The 17,822-nt window shown below is 38.9% G+C and overlaps 2 protein-coding genes across 2 annotated transcripts; one reads left to right on the top strand and one right to left on the bottom strand.

The window, feature by feature from the left end:
• Positions 1–275: 275 nt before the first annotated feature.
• Positions 276–3,308, bottom strand: LOC306972026 (DEP domain-containing protein 7-like; the record flags this gene model as incomplete). The annotated part of the gene is made up of 12 exons (XM_079568469.1): positions 3,225–3,308; positions 2,793–2,978; positions 2,576–2,714; positions 2,393–2,479; positions 2,136–2,260; positions 1,726–1,927; positions 1,552–1,652; positions 1,282–1,452; positions 1,020–1,162; positions 812–937; positions 622–697; positions 276–487 (listed from the first exon to the last, which is right to left on the bottom strand). The coding sequence occupies exons 1-12, from the start codon at positions 3,286–3,288 to the stop codon at positions 276–278; spliced, it is 1,632 nt and encodes a 543-aa protein (XP_079424595.1). The 5' UTR covers positions 3,289–3,308.
• Positions 3,309–3,423: 115 nt separating this feature from the next.
• ccdc73 (coiled-coil domain containing 73) lies at positions 3,424–15,671 on the top strand. The gene is made up of 20 exons (XM_079568468.1): positions 3,424–3,456; positions 5,236–5,373; positions 7,167–7,238; positions 7,305–7,376; positions 7,445–7,480; positions 7,610–7,684; positions 8,401–8,439; positions 8,925–9,060; positions 9,151–9,230; positions 9,313–9,438; positions 9,512–9,571; positions 9,649–9,753; positions 10,457–10,567; positions 10,639–10,779; positions 10,865–11,048; positions 11,123–12,600; positions 12,672–12,762; positions 12,930–13,069; positions 15,222–15,304; positions 15,425–15,671. Exons 1-20 carry the CDS (start codon positions 3,454–3,456, stop codon positions 15,597–15,599), a joined length of 3,345 nt encoding a protein of 1,114 aa, XP_079424594.1. The 5' UTR covers positions 3,424–3,453; the 3' UTR covers positions 15,600–15,671.
• The last annotated feature ends 2,151 nt before the right edge of the window (positions 15,672–17,822 follow it).

Below are 17,822 nucleotides of genomic sequence, written 5' to 3'. Positions count from 1 at the left end.
CAGTACATTATTATTATATGCTTGTGCACAGTGAAGGGATTTACGGCATTACTTTGTATCTAGAGCAATAACACATTTTAATGAAATGGTTTACAAAAAAAAAAAAAAAACTTGGCCATAGCATATTAGTCAGTGGCCATTATATAAATATTCAGACAATGCAGCAATGCTTTGCATATTTTATTTGAATGTATTCAAATGTATCTATGTAGTGGAGGCTCACCCGTGACAACAATTCACATTCTATTCCATTTTTGCACGTTATTGTTCTAATATTACAGAATACTAGCGGCAGAGTCACCAAAATATTGGTTGAAAACTTCCGGGTGGGCTTGATAGAATTGTCCCAGTAAGCGCTTTCTCTCCTTATTGGATATTTGTACATTGCCGTCAATACTGTCCAACAGTTTCCATAGTTCAGTATTGGTGGTCATCTTGGTGGAGTCTACATAAGTTCTCTTTGGGACCTGCTGGCAAAATGTGGAGCCTGACAGAGTAAAAGAATACAAGTGAGTTATTAAAATGAAATAAAATACAATATAATGAAAAAGTTGACAGAAGTAATTCTGAGAATCTTGTAGCAATTTTGTATTGTAACAATAAGTGATTGAATCAAGTTACCGGTGACATCAGTCTGTTGCCCTTGTACAAGGAGAGCCAGCTTGTCACTTACTTCTTTGTGCAGAGCACCCGGGATCTTGAACAAAGAAAATCAACTCAGTCACACCTTACATTAACCACAGATTTAATAAAGATAGTTAAACCAAAAACGTACATTGTTTAGGTTTGGCAAGCACCCATAAAGGCATACCTTAAAGATTTCCTGAATGTTGCAAAGCATGAACACCACCATTATGTCTTCTTTTTCTTTTGTGAGGTCTTTGCAGTGTAGAATGGCCCTTGAGAATGACCTTTTAATTGCCAGTCTGTTTTCCACCTATACATTCCACGAATGTTCAGGTTAAACTACAAGTGTTCTGCTTTAACATGTTTTTGTGCAAAAGGTCAAATGGTCTTACGTCCATCTCTAGTTTGATGGCCTGCGGTTCCACTGCCAGAGCCATGAAAGTCAGCAGTCTGCGGAGCTCCTCTCTATTATTGGGCAGTAACAGCTTCAGGCACAGCTGCAAGGCCTCCAGAGCTGTGCCTAACTTTGCAGTGACTAGAAGACACAGGAATGATATAACCCAGGTAATATTGGGGTGGATTATTTATGAGACGAATGACAAAAGCCAAACCAACACAAAAAGAGGAAACTTCATACAAAAAATAAATTCTTACCAAGAAGTTCAATTATTGCTTTGTATATGTCAGTCATGTGTTGAGGCAACAGTGGAGCTCCATCAGTGTGGCTGTAATGCTTGGAGAGTGCTCCATAAACCAAAAGTTTATAATTGTCTAAATTACTTGAAGAGAGTAAAGGTTGTTCATAAGACGGCTTCTGTATTTCCACTTCAAATGAAAAACAATATATATGAATATACGATGTAAATACAAAAACATTCATGTTGGTTATTGTTGACGACTGCGTCTTCGGGGTACTCTATTCACCTTCAGAGAACCAATGTGGTAGCTTCCTGCTGAGGTCCACCACAGACTGGTCTGGCAGAAAGTCCAGACAGTCCAGAGCAGCACACAGCCATTCATCGTCCCTGAAGAATAAGCACCAAATACAGTTCAGTTCCATCAAAGTGATGATAAATCACCTGAGAGATATTGACATACTGAGAGTCCTTGAAAGCCTTTAGAACCTTCCTATCCAGGTGGTTGCTGCTGTGAGCCAGGTCCAGGTTAGTGGTAGGCAGCTGGTGTGTTTTTTGGGGAGATCTTGGACTGGGGCTGCACTGAAGTATCCCATCCAGAACAGGTATTTCCACCAGGTTCAGTAAACGGAGCAGGGTCAGCTTCTGCCATACCTCATCAACAGCTGGATCACATATTTAAAATTTAAATCACCATGGTTAACAATCATATGCATTATTAATACTCATTCGCATGTGTATTGTTTACTATGTATTGTATTCATGAGATGGAGGAATGTGTGACTGGGAAGATATAAATGAATTGCCACCCCGGAGATAAATCATGTTTTCTGAATCTGAATACAATAGTGATCTGAAATATGGTCAGCTTACGTGGCTGTGGCAGCTTTAACTCAGTTCGGCTCCCGCTAGGACTGACCATAGAAGCCTTCAGTGTCAAGCAGTCTGTTTCCGATGCAACCTGCATTTCAACAGGAGATGTAGTCTGTTCCTCTGACCTATGAGACAGTTACATCAAGTTACTTTTGAGCAATGTCACTTTCGGTTGAGCTAGAATAAAAAACATTTTAGGCTTCTTTTTTTAATTTAATTTGTATTATTATAATAATAATTATTATTATTTATTTTACTTTTCTGAGCAGAAAAATGCTTGAATTCCAACTGCAAGAACACCCCTCTCCAACTCATCAGCAGAGGGATTATGCCCACCTATGAACCTATGATAAGTTCATGGAAAATATCAGTTAAACTATACAATATGAACTGGTGTTTGGTCTTGGTCTGTACTGTATATGTGGAAGATGTCTACAAACCTGTAAAGTGAACTTTTACTGTCCTGGAACACTTGCTTCTTGCCTTTTCCTACTGTTTTTGTTCCTGGTACCTCAAAGACATTGCAGTCCAACAATGCTTGGCACACACACACTACTTTTTCCCGTGTCACATTAGCTTCTTTAAAGAAATCAAAAACAATATTCAAATTAGTGATTTTAAAATATGTCACACTTTCAGATACTAAAGTAGAAAAACCTTCAAATTTCTTGGATAGCTTGAGATGTTCTTCCACAACATCCACTGCCTCTGAGCCCAAGAAGCAGTCACTGTGTGCTTTAATGTGGACACGTCTTCTCTTAATGGTGACAGTGGATTTGAGATAGAAGATTAGGGAGCTCCACAGAAGACAGTTGTTAACTGGCTTAATGACTTGTCCAGAATCTGGAGGAAAGACATCATGTATTAATTCCTTTTCAGTGTCCAACAGATTCTAAAATATATCAGGTAAATAGTCTAGATTTGAGAGTGTGATTACAATATAAAAGTGAAATTTACAGGTATTTGCCCGTCTACAAAGGAAAACAGTTTCATTAACCAATGATGGAAAACCTCAGCCTAGATTGATCTCATCTTGGTTTTGAGCAGGCAAAAACAAACGCAGGCACAAAAGCACTTTATTGAACTTACTTGGACGCACACAGAGTTTTTCTTCGAGATTTAGAGCGGCAGCTCTTTCCTTGATTGAAGCCATGTGCCAACGTTTAACACAGCACAACATAAGGAAGTGACCCCGACCTGACATGAAGAGGAGCAGCTGCAGCCTGCAGGTCCCCAATGCAGCCGCTAGATGGCGACATTGGCGCATCATGTGTCTATTATAGTGTGACCAAGTCTTCCCGACAGTTGAAGGAGAGTCATGGTAAATAATTGTATTTTTGTGGTCCTGTTGAAATATTTCAACACATTTCATAAATATAGCTTATTTTAGATTTCTAATTCGTATGATCAATCGAGTGAATCCAAGCCATTTGTCTGAGTTTATCGTGTCAAGTGTTTTCTATAATGTAGCGTTAGTTTTTAGCTAGCAATACCTAAACGTATATTAATGTCTTATTCGTTATTATTGCATCATAAAAAACATTAAATTAATTAAATGAAATTGCACTAGCAAATGGCGGACCTATTTGAATGAAAAACACGTAACTAGAATCCTGTTCATGTGTGTCCAATCCAACCATGTTCAGACTTGTGGCCTTGCCTTGATTTTGTAGGCAAGTTGTTTTGAATTGTTCGCACTTAACCTACAATTTATACAAGACTTCAAGGTTAATCTCTTTTAGGCCATATGTATTATTGTAAATCATTTGAGAACTGCAGTCAAATTTACTACCATTATAATTAGATGAAAATGAAATAGATTATTTTGCACATTATACATTTTAACAACATCTTGTCTGGTGAATAGCAGAACACATAAAACTGGTGTTTCTCTTTTTATCACATAGGCCCTCGTGCCTGGTGTTCACTGGGACCCCTCTGCACCCTCTCAGCCTGAGGTCACAATGTCATTTTATGATAGTAGCCATTCTTGCAGGGGCCATTGAATTCTCTGAGATGATTGATTCCGGCCCAGGTTAAATGGGACAAAAGGCTCTGTTCTATTAGGGGATCAGTGGCGAGTGGAGAACTCCTACTAAAATAGTCATATTGTCATATTTACAGTGTTCAGTCTGTCTCGCTTGTGTTGAGAGGTCAGTTAAAGGGAACCAACCACAGGTCAAATTAAATAACTAAGATCATTTTCAAAACAGTGACAGCACAATTTGTCCCCTTATTGTTATTGCTCTGACCCCTATTAGTGTCAATGGTGTGGTTCATTTGAACCTATATGGCTTATCAAAGTATTATCCTCTGTGCGCTGGGTTCTGTGTGTGAAACGAAGGGAGGGGAAAACACATGGTCATTTCAAAGCCATTAAGTGTGATTATTGAGATTGAGAAACATTCTGAGCCTTTAATGGACCTCTCTATTATTTCTAATAAAGTCGTTTAGCTAAAAAAAAAATGCAGATGAGATGCTAATTATATGCTGGAAGGAGGGCAGAGGGTGTCTATTCTATTAACCTTTTCAACAAAATGATTATTTTCTTTATTAACCGACTTCCCACTGAAGTCCTGCACTGTCAATGGATGTGTGTGAAGAGTTGAGACAGGACTATTTTCAGTAAAAAGACAATATTGTGTTCAAAATAAAACTAAAATACTTCCAAAACTGTACATTTTACCGCAAAATATAGCTTTTCCTTTCAAAAAATATTCAGTTTCACTTTCTTTTTAAATCAGAATTAGTTCCAAGTACCCCCTTAGAGTACCCCAAGGGGTCCTTGTACCACTGGTTGGGAACCACAGATTAAACGCACAAAAATCTTGTCTTGTCTTGTCTCTTCAAAACTCCAAAACTAGGTGCTGCTTCTGCCAAAGAAATGCAGTAAACTTGTCAATGATAACGTCCTGTGATGATTATGGAGATTGACCAAAGTAGGGATTGTGATTTCAATCAAATTTAAATTAATTGCTCAGCCCTAGTGAAAAGTCACGGGCACAGTGGCACTGCAGCAGCAGCTAAACCACTTGCTAATGTTCAAAATATTACGTTTTTAATCAAAGATGAATGCTGAACTAATCCCAGTTTTGTTTAGGCCGCAGGACCTGAATGTGGGACAGAGCTGTCTTTTACTGATCACAGTCAATCACAAAATGATGGAGACATCCTACTGCAGTTTCTACAGTTTAAAACACACTTGCTTGAGGTGATAGAGGAGCTGCATATTCGAAGGGTAAGTGACACAAGAGATTAGAGTTTGCAGTTTTGACACAGTCTGGTTATAAATGGTTAGTGATTCGCTCACATATCTTGTAAAGAAGTTTATAGACTAAGGCTTTGACTTTATTCCTTTATCAGAAATGATTCAGCCCTGTTTCCCTTCCCTCAGTGGTAGAAATAAGGCTTACAGAAGCCATTTGGTCCTTGACTAATAAGTACAAAATACATTTGCAATTTGCTTGTAGAGGAGGCAGTAGAAATAAATCCTGCCTTCTGCCCTCCAGCAAGTACTTTCAGCTGAACAACACACGGTGCTTGTGTTTAAAGGTTAAAAGAGCAAAAATAGGATGTTGGCCGTTGGTTGTAATTTGATTTTTATAGTTATTGTCCTGTTAAGCGGGACACAAACGTTTGCTGTTAAATCAGTTTGATGCTCCTCAGGCTCTCTTTCCTTGGGTGAAGTCTGAGATTCAAAAGGATGTGGTGATGTGCCGGACATTCCTGAGCAGGTCACATTCCTGACTGTGTTTGTGTGTGAGTGTGAGTGCGTGTTTGTAATATTATTACTGTTTAAATACAGTAATACCATAGACTCAGTGACAGAATATTGCTATATGCAGGAGGTGCTGGATACATTTTAGTTTTAATTTAATTTATGACAACACATCATTTAGTTTCATTCAGATTTGTAATTTATTTTTATTTTATGTGAACTATGAATCCAATCAAACCAAAATCCAATATCAACTCACATTAACAACCTTGTTTTTGTTTAAATTGACGTAACGTAACGACACATTTGTGCTCATCGTCTTCCACTCAGTAATTATTCCTTGATGAAAAACTAAAAGCATCATTTTATGGTCTTCTTTTATAAGTGCACAGCCACTGGTAGCATAGTTTAATAGGAAGTTATAAAATCATCTTAGTGGGTAAAGCCGCTCCCACGTCCACATAAAAAAGTCTCCTGGATATAGAGAGCAATTGACTTTTACCTGGCGTCTCTGGAGCCGAGGGAGGATAAGGATGGCTTTCTCCAAATATCACCTCCCTTCTAATGTTCCTTATTGGGTGCCTCACGATGCGCAGTAATGAACCAGACAAACTTACTGCAGTTTGCAGTTCGAGGAAAAGTCCCATTGGGTGTTTGGATGCACAATTTAGTAGATTGAATAGCTTTTAAAAGTTAGAAAAGCAGGGTCATGTCCAGGCTTTTTCATTTGCGGTACTTAGTTATGCTCAAACTTTCATTAAGCAGAGGAATAACTGAACACTTCTGCATCTGATTTGATTACATGCATTTGTTATTATGTCCATTTCCCCATATTTACTATTGTTGTGTGATATATTATAAGAAAGTAAAATGTGTTCAAACTGTACTGCCTGAGAGGTGGTTACCCCTGGCCACCTTCAACACATGCTCCTGATACACAGTGCAATATTTAGAGCCATGCATTACGTCACTGTTATGCATCGTATTTACCGAACTATAAGTCGCGCCTGAGTATAAGTCGCGCCAGCCAAAAAAATGTGTAATGAAGAAGAAAAAACATATATAAGTCGCACTTGAGTATATGTTGCACCAGCCAAAAAACGCACAATGAAGAAGAAAAAAATATACATAAGTCGCACCTGAGTTTAAGTCACACCAGCCAAAAAATGCATAATGAAGAGGGGAAAAACATATATAAGTGTCACCTGAGTAGAAGTCGCACCCCAAGCCAAACTATGAAAAAAGTGTGTTTTGTGGTCTTGAATTTTGTGCTGTATATGTCGCATGGATGGATTTACTCTGCATTTGCTCAGGACACAGAGGAACGTCATGAGGACCAGATTAGTAAACTGGAGCTGGAGAAGCAGGAGTCGGAGAGTGAGAAGGTACAGTGCTTTATGTGCGTAGATATTACCGCCAATATATGGTTATTTATTATTTCCATGATACAGGAATCTTTACAACAACAAATAGAAACCACCAAGAATCATCACACAGAGTCACTCTCTGAGGTCAACAAACAGGTATTTGTCATGGGTCATATTGGTCATAACCACAGCTCTGAACACTTAATCATTGCAAAATGTTAAAGTTTCAGGCCAAAATAAGAAATCTTGAAGAAGAGAAGGTATGAAAAACAAGCAAATAATACTAAAACACATCAAACTGCCATGTCTTTATCACTTTTTTATTGATTCAAGCCCATAAAAGTGGGTTCATGGTAACCTATATAAACAATATTACAATGCTGATTCAGAGCAGATACCAGGTCAGTGCCGAGCAGAAAGACAAAAACATCCATTACTTGAAGGAGGAGCTGAAGTCTTTGCAGGTATTGTGTCCCAGAAATCATTGAAATGCTTGTTTGACACTCACATTCACAATATAGCTTAGACAGAGTAAAGGCCTATAGTGCACACAGGACCTGGTCCAGTCTGGTTTCCTCTTGACGCCACAGAGGTGATTTAGAGCTCACAGCACGCTCTGGTGCATTTTAACAGCCCAGCGTGTCTCGGAGACAATAGAAACTGTTTTTGATATCGTATCTGCAAGGCACTGGACAAAGGGAGGCTTCAGATAGTTAATTAATCCTACATTCATGTTTTCATTTGAACAATTTAGACAAATCTGACATAGAAGTGCAAAGAAAAGGGTCAAAGTAAAAGGTCAGCTGTATGGATATTAAACAGCAGCAGCAGTTAGTTTAGATATTTGTTTATTGTAATTACTGTATGATGATCTCAATGTTCTGTAATGTAATCACTATCACTAAAACCATGTGTAACATTTTACCCAGTAAAAAAACACAATGGAGATGTTAAATAAAGGCAACCAAATATGAGATTTAGATTTAAAAAAAAAAAAAACAATTAAAAAGGCTTTATTATAACATGGCCTTCAATTATAATACGCATTGCAGTATAATCCAAAATGTTATGAAATGTGCCTTTAAAAAAAAAAAAAACTTTTCATTTTCAATGCACTTGTTCAGTTTTATATCTAGCTCCTGTTTTGACACAAATGTTAAATTGAACCGCTTCTTGACAGTTACTGAAGTACAACTTGGAAAAGAAATTAAGCGATCTGGTAAGTATGTGATTTTTGCTTATACAAAATGTTGAAATAAGATTGGTGGGAGTGGGAAGAATTAAAAGAGGAGGCTGAGTGAATGGTGCTAAGGAGGAATAGCTTTTGAGGTAAAGAGCTCATCAAGAGTAACGGATAGGGAGTGTGTGACACTTTGAACCGCCAGCACAGCGGAGAAAATATCTATTAAAATATTTTATAACTAGGCCTCGCTCAGTTTAACCTTTTTCATAACAGTTGCTCATTGGTGTGATAAGCGTTTTGTAGAGTGCTAAGGGAGTGGGCAATAGAAAGAAGATTCCACTATGCTTGTTACAGGCAATGAAACTGTAATGGCAGTTTGCAAAGTTAGTTCTGAGTAAATTAACCAACTACATGCAGATATTTTTTCCAGCTTCAAACACTCTTTTTCCGCAGCATTTTCTCTCTTCTTTGTTTTTTTGTTGTTGTTTTTTTCATTTAACTTTCATCTTCTCTATCCACAGGAACAGAAACAAGTCTTGCAGAGTCGATCAAAAGACAGCCACTTAAACCAATTGAGAGAAGTAGAGAAAAGATTCAATGCTCTGTCCAGGCAGTGTGCAATGATCAAACAGTCTCATCAAAAACTGGAGCAAAATGGTAACCCATAGTTACAGTTTTATCAGTTTGAGGCTGAACTTCACAGAAAAAGTGTGCTCAAGGAGGCTAATTAAATGTGATCATTTGCAGCTAATGAAGCAATGAAGCTCAATAAAAAACTCATATCTATAAATGAAAAACAAGAGGCCACTGTTGAATCTCTAAATAAGGTACAGTATGTAAACATTTTAAGGTCATAGGACTAATTCTCTTGTGGAAATGTGTACTTTTCCAATACCTGTGTGCGCTCAGGAAATAGAAGAGCTCAGAAACAAGCTGGTCAAGGCCAAGACGTCCTTTGTCAACCATGACAAAACAGCAGATACTCCTTCAATAAAAGAGCAAACACTAAAGCAGCTGCATCAAATGCTGAACATGGTAACGGGAAATGGGACATTTTTAACGTTGCTCTGTAACTTGAAGTGTATTTACTTGCTTTTTGTATGCATAGGAATATGAAATGAACAGGAAATTCAAGGATGAAAACGTAGCTCTACAAGAAGAAAAACAGGTTGGCATTGTCCATTGTGCTTTAGGTTAATGGGCTAACCAAAGACTTCAGCTAATGTACATTTCTCTGGACTTCAGGAGGTGTTAGGGTCTTTGCTGTTGGCTCATCAGTTGTTGTCAAACCAGACAGAGGCTGCGAGTCGACTTGAGCTGAACTTACAGACTCAAGGACAGCGGTACCAGGTGAGCGCTTGCTGTACGCATTCAGACTTAAACATTCAACATCCATTTGATGCTCACTTTTGGGCTGTGCAATACCGTGTATTGTCAAAACATTGTTATTGCAAGAAGTCACAACATGTTGCGAAATCAATGAAGCCTTCCATCTGACTGAGATTTGCACATTTTTGCCAGTACAGCCTAAATGCTTGGTAACTTAAAAATCTGTTAATTGGTTTGGGCGACCGTGATGGTTGAGTCTTATTACCAGAAGGAAGGTGGTTCAAACCCCGGCTAATATGAATAAACTTAGGCCCTGTCACAAATCTACAGTCAGTATTTTTTTTATCTTAAATGCTGAATATTCACAGAATTTGCCTGGATTTAGTTTAGTATTTGGGGCGACAAAACCGCATCATTCGTTTGTTAATATAATGTACAGCAGTATATCACATTGTGTAAGTAAATATGCTTCACTCAACACCCAAATGAGTCTGAGTAGTTTTCCAATTTATTGGCTAAGCATTTATTGTTCTGTGCTTTTACTGGATATGGCTTTGGATTCCAGTTCCTCCATTCATTTATTAAAATCATTATTGAAATGACACAGCTGATTTGTGTTAGCAAGAGGATTCTCATTGTGTTCAAAACCTGCAGTTCATGTTAAATAAACACATAAAAATTTAGTATTGCATTAAAGTTGTACGGGTAATTAATTTTACTGCAGAGCCTTGAGCAAGATCACAAGGCAATGCAGAGGAAAGAGAAATCAGTGGAAGAGAAAATAAAACAACTGATGGAGGAGTACACTGTTTCCAAAAACAACTGGGACAAAGAGGTAGATACTGTGTTTTTGTACTTTATTTGTCAAAAATATTTTGTCATTACTACTTTTGAACTTTTGTACAGAGGGCAGAATCTCTGAATCAGATGAAGAATGAGCAACAGGAACTTGTGACAGTCAAAGAGGCTTATGAAAAGCTTCACCAGGAACACACTGAGCTATTCTCAAAGGCTGAAGAGCAGGAAAAACAGATTAATGAACTGAAGGTACAAAACACTGCTATCCCTGAAGCGACTGGAGTTAAAAACTATGAAACTGCATTTGCATTGATTTGTTTTGGTCTATGTGCAGTTAAAAATAAAAGATTTGGACCTCAGCGTTTTCCAGTCCAATTCCACTCTCGGGGGAGGCAGCCAAGGAGACAGGTCTTTCAGTGGAACTTTATCAAATGGTGAACTGTCTAACGCTGTGGATGACCTGGATAGGGCCAAAGACTCAGATGACCCCAAAGACTTGGCCGTAATAGCCATGGGAGGTCAGCCAGACGGTAATACAGTAAACTAGAACACAGCAAATCTTTATGCTTAATTGCTGTGTTGTGTGTTGTAGGACAAGCTGAACATAATGGTGGAACTATGAGTGAAATCCTCTTCAAACCAAACGTTGCTGGTCAACCTCACACTGGTGTGTCTGTAACTGTTTTCAGAGACAACTCAAATATGAATGAAGATGCTTCTGAACTAATCTCAAAGTCTGTCTCTGCTGAGGCTGCACTGAGGAGTGTGATGGAAAGCAGTCCACATACGAGTTCCTCTGTCACAACAACCAAAGAGTTAGATTTTGCAAAGTGCAACCTGGAAAATGGGTTTCAAACAGCAGAGTCAATCGAAGAATGTATAAAACACAATGGTGTTATAAGAAATGACTTCATAGAAAAAGATAAGAGTGATGAACACGCTCTAAATAATTGTGATGATGCCACAGAAAACCTTGCTGTAGAGTCAGAAAATGTATCTATTGAAGATAGAGCTCAGGACAGTGATGAAGATGAAGAAATAGTTGGTACTAGTGATGATACCATGGATAGAACAATGTTTGTTACAGAAAATGTAGATAAAGAACACAGAAGCGTTGAAGATAGGGGTTCACTTGATGCAGAGGTACAGTCACAGACAACTGTGGATGAAAATCAACCGCATACGTCTAAAGTTGCATGGAACAACACACAAGTTAGTCACTTTAAAACTGCAAGTGCTTTGGAAGGCACATCTTGTGTAGATGAAGAAGTTGTCTCAGCACCGCCCATTCAAGAGATACCAAGACAGGAAGTGTTTTCCTGCGAGAGTGAAGCCAGCAGTAACAGTCCTGTCCAGAGTCCTGCTGCTGAGGCACCTCCAAGTTCATGTCATGATTCAGAAGAAACGACGGAGACAGAGTCAGAGGAATCCACAAGCGCTGAACTTCCTGAAACTCTAAATAAGTCAAGTTTATGTCAGCCCCAAAATGATGCTGCTCAGCTGGACGGTGTCAGTGTTCAGGGGACTATTCAAATGGAGACAGAAGTGGTTAGCCCTCCTGACACTCCAGGTCACGTGAAAGACACAATTGATAACAGTGTGAAAGAATGCTCTCCAGTAACTGAAGATGTAATATGTCCTAAAAGTCCGACGGAAATCCCAGAGATAAAGAATAACTTGAGCAGTTCTGTGACAACGTCATGTGAGACGAGTAAATATCTGACAAATGAGAGTGAAAACAATAGTGAGAATCAGCAAGTGAATATCAAGCAACAAATGGAGCCACAGAAGGAATGTTTGAGTGGTCTGAAAGTGTCAAATAGCACGACCAAAGATTCAATGTCTTGGCCCAGTGAAAGTGATTTGAAGATGAACTCTTGCAAATCACAACTGAGTCACCCTCCTGAATGCCTGAAGAGTCCAACAGAAAAAGAAGCACAAATGATTAATGAATTTGTTGCACCCATGAAGACGACATACAGGTCATCTTTCGAATGGGACTCTGCTCAGAGAAGAGCACAGATTTACAAACAAAAGTCTGACGTGTCTGCTTTCAACAGTCTTCTCACTGTAAGTGGCACAATCATTAAACTATACTGCAGTCTAATACAAAGCAGTTGACACAAACATGTTTGTTACAGACGTCCAAAATATCTCCACCAAATACTAAAGGCTGCACTGGCCAGGCTTCTGCCAAACTTCCTATATCCCTCAGAAGCAAACAAAACAAAGGTGAGCAATATTTACTTAAGTTATTACTATAGGATCATTTTGTAGAACTTATTACGTTTGTTCCAAGGCAGCTAAAGCATAAGTACATCTCATACCAATTCATATTGCAAATAATCATTCATTGTAAGTTGGTTGGATTTGTTGCCATCTCACCTCATTCGTCTTAGTCCCCTTGACGATTACGAGGGTGACAGACCTGTTGAGTGGCTCCAGTGTCTGTGGGACGACTGCAGCTTCCTCCTGGAGATTCCAGCCCACAGAGTGGAAGGCTATCGGAGAAGCCCACAGGGAAACGGCAGCACCAATGGTCTGTCCAAGAGCATGCTTAGACTGTATCTGTGCATTTCTACTGTAGCGCTACTGAACCACCTGTTAGCATAAGGTCGTGCATCGTGTTTAAATCTATGGTCAAATTCAATTATCAGCATGATGCTTTTTAATCAGTTGCAAATTCTCAGCTACAGTAGTAATAGCCTATTGTTTAAATAGAATAAAGTGGAAATTATTCAATTGTTAACCTCTGAACTCCCACCTGAACCAGGCATATTTTCTCCAGTTTGGCATTACCCAAATCAACTAAACAGTGAAATGAAACAATGAAAGTGCAACAAAAAAGTGACAGAAATGTAATGAAAAAGAACACAAAAAAGTGAGGAAAAAGACAACACGGCAACAACACGAGGAATAAAGATCCGTTAACATCAGTTTTTTCTTAGCTTTCAAATGAGGCTGTAAGCTCTAGTCGAGAAGCTTTTACATTTGGGTAACGCCAAACTGGAGAAAATGGGCTCAGTTAAGGTGGGTGGTAAGAGGTTAAATTGCGCTCGAAAAACATGATTCATTTTGAAAAGTCTCTAAAATCATATTAGTAAAATCTATATTTATTTGTTTAAAATATAAAAAAGAAAAAACTAAAATTGAATCAAAAAAGCTTAACTTTAATCATTTAATAAACATTGGCTCTTCCATATAAAATAAGGGATCTCATGTTTAACATTACCAAGATTTAAAGCTAGGTTTATACCTTCAGGGTAAGTTTGCTAATATTTGATTCAATGTACTTTCAATATACTGTATAATATAAAAAATAGCAAAACAACAATACTGTATTTTACGGACTATAAGTTGCACTTTTTTTTCATAGTTTGGCTGGAGGTCCGACTTATACTCAGGTGCGACTTATATATCAAAATATATAATTTCACATGTTTGTTATTTTCACAATGAGAGGGCGCTTTAGGCTTGTGTATCAATATCTGCTCTTCTGAACTCAAATACCCACAAAAAGAAGTCATATTCTGCAGATTTCAAGCTCCAAGTAGTGAAATATGCAGCCGAAAACGGTAACTAATCAGGCAGCAGAAAGTGAGGGACTGGCAAAAGCGGAGGTTATTCTTACCGCAAAGAAGTGAAAACCAAAAAAGCTAATGGCGGGCTAAAAGCTAGATGGCCACAGCTAGAGGAACGAGTTTGCAAATGGGTGCTTGAATAACTTGCTTCTAGGAGAGGCTTGTCAACGGTGAAGTCCATGCTGCCCAGGGAGTTGCCAAGGCTGGTGTGACTTATACTACGGAGCAACTTACAAATGTTTTTTTCTTCGTCATTATGCATTTTTTGGCTGAGAAAATACAGTAATTCACCTCCTCATTAAGTAGCCGTTTAGCTAAAGAATTGTCTTTGTCAAAGAAATTGGTTTGAGGTCATTTTCAGCGCCACAGATCCTGATCTTCATCATCTTGAAAACTGTGGCTGGTTGATCCCTCTGGGGAAAATTACACTTAAGCCATATGAGTAGAACTTTTATGTAAAGCTGACAAGTTCTCATAAGATGCTTGAAAATGACTTCCAAAAGGTTTAAAACACACAAGTAAGCAAATATTTGTACAGGCCAATGTGCTTAGTTTGCCAACATCTTAGAAAGTTTCATGAATTCCTTGTGTACATTATGTGATGAATGATGATCATAGCTAATACCTCCTGAGCTAATACAGTGCATGTTCTGGAGACAGCTGACCAGACAATGAATGACCTGTGCAGACAAATGGGTCCGATGACGCCTGGGTACCTCTCGCTCCTCTCTCACTCACTCCGTCTTATCCATCTGTGTGCTCTCTCACTTCATCATCTGTCCCCTGTTCGCTACACGTCCAGAGCGGCTGCACTCTGGTTCACTTCTGTTTCACTTGCCTGGCCTTTTGTCACCATCACCACAAAATGTCGCTGTGAGTGTAATGGAAACCAGGTGCCAGCAATTGAGGAAGATAAAATGCTAAACAGTCTGAAAAAAAAACTGTAGGGAAAAGCTTGATTTATATTGGTATATGCTGGGAGAACCATGCAGAGTTCAAATGTTTATGTATATATATGTTGCTTGAAACTGTGTCATCTGTTCATCCTTTGTAAGTTAATATTTATTTATCTGTGTACTGTAAAAATACATTTCTGTCATCGGTCTACAGAAGAGCAGAGTGTCTCAGGCTGACGCTTCCTCATTGGAGTCTACCTCTTCCGATACAATCAGCAAATCTGAGGATCGAAAGAGGTGCGTGCATCGCTTTTCAGTTTGGGCATTGCTTTGTATAAAGAGAACAGAAACGTTTTGTAACCCACTTAGTTTTATTGAAATTTGTGCTGACTTAAGTTCTTTTTCCATTTTTTTCAGGACCCTCTCCCCCGATGCCCGTGGAAGCCCTGAGTCTGACTGGGAGCCGAGTTGCTCCCAGGATACTGAAGACAAACAGTCGTCCTTGAGGACGCAGATCTCCAAAATCGAAGAGTTCCTCCGCAAAGAGAGGCTGCAGCTTTCCAAAAGAAAGAAGACTGAAAACTCTCTCTGAGACACAACACGTCAATGGTATAGTCCCACCTCTCACTTCACCGACAATTTCATTATTGAGATTATTTCTTCATACGCCTTGTTTTTATTCATGTGTTCAAGAGTTGTATTAACATTGTTACTCATTGCAATTTGAATTGGTGTTTATTAGATCATATTAGCGTGTTTGTTGTAGAAACAAGAGCATCAAAAAGTTTTGAAAATGCAGATAAATGTATGTATCACAGCAGCGCCAATAAAAATTACTTTGAATAAATACTTGATTGAAAGGAATTACCAATTAGCAATGACTATAGGGTAAATACTGGTTTTAAGTTGTAGATTTGAGCAAATACTTGTACATTACATGTACTTGTTTTGTAGGCAAGCTCTGGGGGCCCCCCTGTGATGCTCCCTAAAGAGCCCCAGACCCTGCTTTGGGAACCACTGTCATATAAGAAACTAAAAAAGAGGGTTTGAAATATTCACATGCCACTTTCCCCATAAATGCATTTTTAAATCTAAATTTGTTGAATTAAAAAACATGCCTTTGAAAACAACAGCCTCTTCCTCGTCGTCCGGGACGTGTTAGTAACTGATTTATTTAGTTATTTGTGGCATACAGCCAGATAAACAGCAAGGGCCAAGCGCTGTTTGTCACAGACCCTCTTACGATTAACACGGCAATTAACATTAATTAACTTGATTGTCTGAGCAGTTAGTCTCAGAGGAGCTCTTATCACGGAGCCACCATTTGTAAACATGGTGTTGTTTGTGCTGCATCTGTTTGTTGTTGTGACCCAAGTGTTCAGAGTCCAACCTATTAACATGTAATAAAGCTCTCAATTAACAAAGTCTGGCCTTGACCATATTGTGCTGTCTAATCATGTGGGTAACAGCCTCTCGTTAACTTTATGTTCCCAGAGAGAATGTGACAGAGACAGTGAGGAACATCAGGGGCCTTAATCAATAAATGTGGATAATAATTTCAATTGGTGACGGTGTTACTCGGTTGGTTAAGGATCAGGGAGAAGTTGAGAAGTGAAAATCTGTACAAACCCTGATGACAGTGTTGTTAAAAAAGAGGAAAAGCAACGGTAAATAAATAAAACAAAGGCTCAAATGACCAGAGTAAAGAGTTAACCTAGCTCGTGTGCCCAGTTTCCTATTTCACTCACGTCTTTCACGATTTCAACACAAACTCCGGTTCCCCCGCTCGGTCCAACTAAGGACACTTACCGTTAATGAATCTGGCTGAATGTTAATGCGCTCGTAAAGAAATCTGACGCGTTTGACTGGCTGTGCCCACTGCTGCTGACCCCTATCCGCGGTGGGAGGATGGGCAGGAGGAGGGGCGGAATATAGAGCAGCTTTAATACGGCGGGCACATCCAAACACACACATGGGACACGGGACGTTTTCTCTTCACATCGGGGGGTTATGGAGTGACGGTGGTTTGAAACAGTCAATTACCCTCTGGCTGGGGAGGATACCTTCTGTTAATTACTGTTCAGTGTTTTTTTATGGAGAGTAAATAAAAAGAGCGCTGACATTCACATTCCATCATTGTGTCCCCCGTAACACACCTTATTTTTTTCTGTGCAGAAACTGGGCGCCTTGGGAAAACCCATACAACAGTCACATTTTACTGCAGTTTTATATTGGTGTATACAAAGTAAGTGGTGGTTGTAGTTTTTGCACTTTGATTAAAAATACAGAAACATTCACTGAAGCACAAATTCTACCATTCAAGGTTTTGTCTATAGGATACAGGTCTTTGCAGTAAAAGTTACAAATAAATTAGACTCTGATTTACTGGACTGCTTTATTGAAATTTTGAAAGGAAAGCGATATATCTGCCGATCCTCTGGCTAAATGGGTCTCTCTCCTAAACATTGTTGACTGTCCTGGAGGTTATGGGGCCGCGTTGTGTCACATTATACCTCTTTGCCTCAGAAGACATCCCAGTAAATCTAGTGGGAAGTTGCATTATAGGCTGCAGACGCGAGCTGAGTGCAATCCTGGCACTCTGAGTGTACTCTTCCATCCCATACTGATGATGTGCAGCTGCTCTGCCGGCCCTGTTAAATACTTAAGTCACTACAAGTGCAGAGAGTACACGGATAACTTGAATAATTATCCGAAATATGAAAATGGAGTTCATTCTCATTTGCTCAGGAACAAAACACTATAAGCACATTGATATTCTTGTGCATTGATTTGGAGTCAAGCATAAAAGGTACAT

Source organism: Gobius niger (genome assembly GCF_951799975.1).
Source record: "Gobius niger genome assembly, chromosome: 12".
Lineage (NCBI taxonomy): Eukaryota > Metazoa > Chordata > Actinopteri > Gobiiformes > Gobiidae > Gobius > Gobius niger.
The sequence above is the reverse complement of the archived record's forward strand: the minus strand, read 5'-3'. Positions and strand labels throughout refer to the sequence as shown.

Bases quoted from the DNA above. Each gene is read 5' to 3' on its own strand.
- ccdc73 (XM_079568468.1), top strand. The intron at 9,439-9,511 runs GTAACGGGAAAT...TTGTATGCATAG, and splicing joins TGCATCAAATGCTGAACATG to GAATATGAAATGAACAGGAA. The intron at 11,049-11,122 runs GTCAGCCAGACG...TGTGTGTTGTAG, and splicing joins GGCCGTAATAGCCATGGGAG to GACAAGCTGAACATAATGGT.